The 7,331-nt window shown below is 35.1% G+C and overlaps 1 protein-coding gene across 6 annotated transcripts in view; it reads left to right on the forward strand.

Moving 5' to 3' along the window:
- LOC117103418 (large neutral amino acids transporter small subunit 2-like) overlaps positions 1–7,331 on the forward strand; it is a 31,412-nt gene that overhangs the window by 1,476 nt on the left and 22,605 nt on the right. For 5 of the 6 annotated variants that reach the window (XM_033243955.1, XM_033243956.1, XM_033243957.1 and 2 more), the window contains exon 2: positions 4,361–4,489. The exons of the other annotated variant lie outside the window; for it this stretch is intronic. In XM_033243955.1, the coding sequence (XP_033099846.1) occupies positions 4,361–4,489 (129 nt within the window). The remainder of the gene's footprint in view (positions 1–4,360; positions 4,490–7,331) is intronic. 6 annotated transcript variants of the gene reach the window in all.

A 7,331-nucleotide genomic window follows, 5' to 3' on the forward strand; every position in this document is an offset into this window, starting at 1 on the left:
CAACCTTAAAATCGTTCTTTGGCTATTTTTTTATGAAGTTATAGACGATTATATAAGATTTTACCATGACGTCACTGGCGAAAAAGTAACAAAAGACCGTGTAAATAGTGCCACGTAGGGTATCCATCGCGTAGGATATCCGCCGCGTACGATCATTGCGTGCATGCTGTAACAATCACAATTTACAGCCATGGTTACAGCGTACACGCAAAGATCGTACGCAGCGGATACCCTACGCGGCGCTATTTACACGATCTTTTGTTACTCTTTCGCCAGTGACGTCATAGTAAAATCGTATATAATTGCCTATAACTTATTAAAAAAAGGCCAAAAAACGATTTTAAGGTTGATTCTATTATTAATGGCATATCAAAAATCCTCTCTAAAACAAAAAATCATTTTGCTAGTTCTTTTAATGTCGAAATCAGCTTCCAAAACCAAAACATTTTGAATAAAGCAAAAAACAAAAAGATGCAATGTAAGCATCTGATTCATTCTTGAAAATGTGAAATTCTACATTTTGGAAATTTTGCATGAAATCTGTCAACCAGCTGTCAAGGTCGAGGTTACTTCACCTATCACGATTTATGGCAAGCATCATTAGGCTATCCAAACGAGCATTTGTGATAACAGAATAATAATAATAATAATAATAATAATAATAATAATAATAATAATAATAATAATAATAATAATAACAGAATAATAATAATAATAATAATAATAATAATAATAATAATAATAATAATAATAATAATAATAATAATAACACAAATAGTTTAATGAAAACAATATGTGGCTAAAAGAACATTACATACCGGTAAAATAATATTATTTTTTTTATTTGTTTATTCCCCGACAAAATTTACTCGTCTTCCCCGACTGGGGGGGGGGGGTGCGGGGCGCGATACAGTCACCCAGCCCCCTCTGGCACTATCACTGATCACAATCAAATAATTAGCATTAGCGTTAAGGGGTGCGGTGGGAGGCGCACGCCACCAACAAATACTCGCTCCGATCAGTCTTCCCATAAAGTAGTGGCAAGTAGTTAAAATTAACCTCAAATCTTCTTTTTTGCGAGCTATGTGCCCTCATCTAATCATCGAGGCCCCGTCTCCTTTCACCATTTAAGACTGCTAGATACGCTACTGATTATTAGGCACACGGTGGATTTATAGAGGAAATGAAAGGTCTGAAGATAAGATTATCATGCATTGGCACATAACAGGGGCGGATACAGGACTTAGCATAAGGGGGGCGCCAAAGTAAAGATGGACGACCAGCCAAGATACGTAGCACCGAGGGCATGGGCGGATGCAGCCCGCCAGAAAAAAAAAGTGGGGGGTGTAATCTGCGAGCGAAGCAAGCAGGCTTAGGCTGGTGGCCAGGGGGCCCCTGGTGGGGTCCAAGGGGGCGAAACCCCCTTGAAACCCAGCACATTTGAGGAATATGAGGTTGTATTGAGTCGATTTTTACTATCTAGCATGGTAGTTTTCAGTAACAAATAAATAAAAAAAATGGTGTATTTAAAAGAAATTTTAATATACAGGGTACCTGCAAAATGCAACTATGACATGTGTCATTAAATTAGTAATAATTCATCTACTCACAACATAATCTTTGACAACATACAAAGGCTCATAAATGTACACCATTTCAAAAGAGAAATTTCACTTGAAAACATGATGAAGTTTCTCAGCAACATTGAACATAAAAATCACAAAATCACCAAAAAGGAAAACTAATATCCAAAAACCGTTAAAAAAGTCGTCAAACAACAAAATCCGCTACTGTATATTAACACTGAGTAAATTACAAGTGTTCTATTTCTCACAAAGTGGATTTATGAATAGCACTCTCCTAGGGTGTTTTGGTAGGAAAAGAAGACTTAAACACTGTGGGTGTAATTTTTTCTTTGCAAAAAAATAGAGGGGGGGGGGAAGTGTGCGCCACACCATCCCCCACCCAAATCCGCCACTGGAAATAGGCCTAGGCCCTAGGTTTAGGTAGGCCTACTTTGTTTCATGTCAGGCGCGTATGGGTATTGGGTCAGGAGGGGGGGAAGGTAATAATTTACCCGATCATACACACCCCACACCCCCTCCCCATATAAAAAACAATACGACATAGGGCTTATCTTATTTATATTATAGGCCACACACGTGTGTTTGAAACTAAATATAAGCATTTTCATCATGGTTTTATTTATTACAAACATATTCTTTCATTATCAATACACATTGAGGCCCTTCTTTTAGCTTAAAACGATCTATCTTAAATTTTTCTTTCTTGAGTTTGGGACTACAGATATTATGTGTTTAAATAACTTAAAAGGATAACCCTAAAAAAAGCCCTAGTAAATGCTCGCGAATCGCGCAAAAAGTCTTTTTGTTTTTCATTCAAATTTCGTCGGAATTGATCCCAAATCACTAAAATGTACAATTTTTAGAGGAAATTGGCCTACTCTGACAAGAAATGCGCGCGAAGCGCGCGAAATTTGAGGATTTTAGGCACTTTCAGAGGATGAAAAGGGCATTTATCAAGGGGTGGGGAAAGATTTTCCAAAGATGGATATTTTCCCCTTTCCCCCGGTGTTTTTAATTCTAATTTCGTCGGAATTGATCCAAAATATCTAAAATGTGCAATTTTTAGAGGAAATTGGCCTACTCTGACAAGAAATTTGAGATTTTTAGGCACTTTCAGGGGATGAAAAGGGCATTTATAAAGGGGTGGGAAAGATTTTCAAAAGATAGATATTTTCCCCTTGTTCCCCCGGTGGTTAGCCTACGCCATCTGGCAGCTTAGATCAAAGGAGTTAAGTGAAGAAGAGGTTGCAGCGTGTTGTCTGGTCATTATGATATCTTCTTTTTTATTCTTGTCTTTATTCTTCTCTCCCCTTTTCCTTTTTCCTTTCCTTTTTTCTTCCTCTTCTTTCCCTCCTTCTCCCCTCTTTATTTTCTCTTATTATCCAGCCCGATACGACGGCTAGTTCAGCCCGGTAAAAACCGTCAGTTGGGGGGGGGGGAAGTCCGCCCCCCCCCCCCCCCGTTACGCCAGCCACTGTTTCATGTCAATTAGAGACAACAGGATTATACAATTTCATACAGTACGGTATATCTTTTAAATTACACAATATGATTAAACCATGGTACTGTACTTGAAAACAATAAGGAAGCAAAACTTACACGTCAAAAGTGTCAAATGTTAATTGTCTACACAAAATCTGTACTTTATTAAAAGAGTAAAGTCTACTAAAGGGGTAATATTTTTTGTGATATAAGGGGGAGGGGGTGCGCGTCGAAGGCTCCCCCCCCCCCTAAATCCGCCCATGCATAACGTAAAAACATCTTCAAGTAAGAATTTGACATTGAACATTATTGCGTTTAGACAATTGAGAATTATACAAAATATATACACATATAAATTGTAACATATCTTGCGACTGTTGTTGTAATTATTCACAAATACTTTTGAAAGTTGACGGAGCACAGTATTTATGAATGAATTAAACAAAATGATTATAAGAATCTAGGTATTAGCATTTTAACGGACACCAATTTCTATAATATAATAATATCACATAACTTTATTCCAGAAATAGGTAAGCCTATTTTTCATTAAAACATTTTCAAATTGTTTTTAAATGTTTATACCTTAAATTTTTAACATACCTAAGAAAAGGCCCTTGTCATTTCAAGAATGACAACTTTTGTAACTTACAGAAAAAAAAAAATCAAGTGACCAACAATAATAATAATTTTTTATTTCTTTTCTTCTACTTTCATTTCTTTTTCGCTTTCTTCCTTTTTTTTAATCCCTTCCCACTTTTTTCTTTAAGCAATTCAAATGACAAATAGAAAGTAAAGTGTGTTAAAAAGCATTTTGAAAAGAAAAATAAATAAATGAAACAGGTCTTTTCGGAACGAAAAGTCCTTTTCCAGCTGCTGCTGGGAAAAGCCAATACTGTAAACGATTTTATTATTTAATTATAAATAACGAAGATAAAGACGATATAATGGTAACGACGAAGATAATGATAGTGATGATGATTTATGTTTTATGTTATATTGAGCCGTGGTTGTTATATAAAATGTACGATGTTGCTATTTCTGGTCTAATTCTAGAAAGATATGGATTCAAGTGAACGTTACGAAATACGTATGTGTCTAGAACTACGCGTTTACATTGCTCTAGTAGAATAAGAGTGGTAAAACCACTCAAGTATATACATACAGTTTGTGTTCATTATAGTAATTTAGGAAATCATAAAATGTAAAAGATTATATATTTCAAATAAGAATAATTTGTTACTTAAATTATTTGCCAAATATGATAACAATATTCAAATCAACCTTTATAGCGTTTTGTGCGTACATCAACGCTGTCAGTGTCCGTGCTGCAAAAGCTGTTGTCAACTTCCTAATGATGGCAAAATTCTTTGCGCTGGGTGTTATCATATTTGCTGGTGCTGTGTTTATGTTGACCAATGGTGAGTACTAACATGAGTTAGAAATAGCGAAATACATACCGGTAATATTCTTATAGCAGATAATTTCACGATTTTCATATTATCAATAATATATAATAGAATTATCACAAGACGGTTTTTGCATTACTTGTAAAACTATTTTTGAAGATCCCGTCTTGCAGGCCTTTAGGGTTGCAGAGGGTGCGGACGCACCCCACCCCAAATTCCAAAGGTCCACTTTTTTCAACCTATTATTTCACAAAATTGTTCCTAATTATTCCTAAATGCTAGGCCTAGTATGCATTGTATTTATTTTATATTTCCAGCTCTTCTAACCGTTGATTTTTAATAACCGTAGTGTGAAATCTGTTTTGATGATCAGCTCCGGTGATTACAAATTGATATGAACAATATATCTGTAGACCTACAGATGTATAGGACATATATTAAAATGGTACGGTACTTCTTTAGGTCCCTAAAAACACAAATTATTGAAAATTTAAATTGAATATTCACAAGTGGATTTGAGAAATCAGTTATATAAGGACCTCCAAATGCTACTTTGTCGAAACTTCAGGGGGATTTTCCCCAAACCCCTTCTCCAGGCCCCTGTCCTTAGACACTCAAATTTCAGAAAGTCCACTTTTTAAAACCTATAATTTCACAAAAATTTTTCTTAATTATCGTGAAATGCAGCATTTTTTCCTGCAGCTCTTCAAACCTTTGATTTTTAATAACTTTTAAATTTGTACGAAATTAGTTTGAAATTATCAGCTACAGCGATTGCAGATTGATCCATTATGAACAATTTAATTTGTAGACCTTTCAGATAAAGAACATAAAAATGTTATTTTTTAAGGTCCCTACAACACCCAAATGAATGAAAAAAAAAAAGAATATTCACAAATTATGGGTTTCAGAAATCCTATTATATAAGGTTCTCGAAATGCAACTTTGTCAGAGCGTCCGGGGCTTCGGAACAAACTCCCTACTCGACCACCAAATTCAGTAAAACCTCTTAATTCAGTAAAAACGTTCTTAAATGCTGCAGTTACTAGCTATAGTATGCATTGCATATTATTTGCCAGCTCTTCAAGCCAGTAGGTGTAGCGAAATCTGTCCAGAATACGGGCCCGTATTCTGGACAGAAAAAGCCCGTATTCTGAACAGATTTTACCAACCCGACTCCTTCAAGCCGGTAATTTTTAATAACTGTATTACGAAATTTGTTGGAAGTTATCAGCTTCAGTGATCGCAGATGAATCCATTATGAACAATTAAATGTTATCTGTTGCCTACAGATGTCAGGGATACAAAAAGTTAAAACTTTAGGTCCCTAACAACACCAAAATAAAAAAAAAATTAATAGAACAGAAATTCATTTATAAGGCGCTCAAAATGCTTTGCCCCAAACCCGTGGCAGTCCTTGGCTCACCCAGCCTGAGGTCCACTTCGCTGCCCATCGAAAATCCTGCGGCACGGGTCTGCTTTGTAGTTTAAAATGTTTCGGATGAGTGTGTATCATACCTATTACGACGCTATCTCACCGAGATAGCGAGAGATTGCCACCAGACCTCTTTTTTTTCTTCATACAACAATAATAAGGAACTTTCGTTGATACGATTTCTAACATAAATTTGAGCACTGTATGAGATCTAACAAGATCGAAACAGTACTGTCTGCAGATTGGAAATTATCACGTGTATCGAGCACAGTACGTTGCTAGTATTGCCAACTACATTTATTCATTATATACATATATACATATATAAATATATATAAATATATATATTTATATATATATATGTATATATGTAAATAAAAAAGTATGAGATATATTAAATCATATAACAAATAGAAATGTTCAGGTTAGACAAAAAAGTAGCATGTAAAGTTAACATATCAACTTATTCCTATTGTGGCTCCAACAAACAAACAATATATAATATAAACAAATATTATTTACAATCACATAAACCAAGAAAAAAAAATTGATATACTGCTTAATCTTGAAAAGAGTCATCACTGACGATTTCATTTCTGACCGAGTGAGATAAATCATTCGGATGAACAGAATCACCTTTCCGGTTTCTGTCGTTTCGTTCAATAGAATTCTCTACCATAATTTCTGAATCGTTTATGGAATCATCTAGCCATGTTTCAGTGATTCCAATAACAGCTGGTTGCGTTAGCTTACTAATGTCTCAATTTGTCAATTTTTGGTACAATGCTCCTAATGTTGAGATGAATGAACAGTAACCATTTCTTTTCAGTTGATCAAAAACCGAATTATTTATATTTGATGTATCTAAGTCAATACAATCGTATATGCTGAAACCTCATCAAAAGATAAGTCGCTATAAATTGGTAAAGAGCACGGATAAACTACCATTCAGTGTCGGATTCAGCAAGTTTGTCAGATTCCATTATTGAAAGATCAATGCATTTTACATGATACGGAGGACCGCAGCCATCGCAACAAATACCACATTGATTTTACTTCACATTTTTACAAACTACACACTAGTCAATTTTGAATTAAGTCGCATAATAGAGTCAATGAAATTATTTCGCCAAAATTACAAAACTAGATGAAGTGACAAATATTAAAAATCGTAATATAAAATTACTGGACTTTAATGTTTTTGGCACGAAAAAGAGTGTTCCATCAACGGTCCTTCAAAATAAGGCTTACCTTAGCTTGTAGCAAATTCACAAAGCTTCGGCGGAGAAAATTCAACAATGACCCGTCAGCGATACGGAAAATGCTAAAATTAGCCTGACGAAATACAAAACCACAATGCGCAATAAGATTTCAGTAAAACATCGACGAACAGTAAAAGCAGTTAAAGCGGTATAGTAG

Source organism: Anneissia japonica, unplaced genomic scaffold, assembly GCF_011630105.1.
Source record: "Anneissia japonica isolate Jap-2015-1 unplaced genomic scaffold, ASM1163010v1 scaffold2473_len53019_cov129, whole genome shotgun sequence".
NCBI lineage: Eukaryota > Metazoa > Echinodermata > Crinoidea > Comatulida > Comatulidae > Anneissia > Anneissia japonica.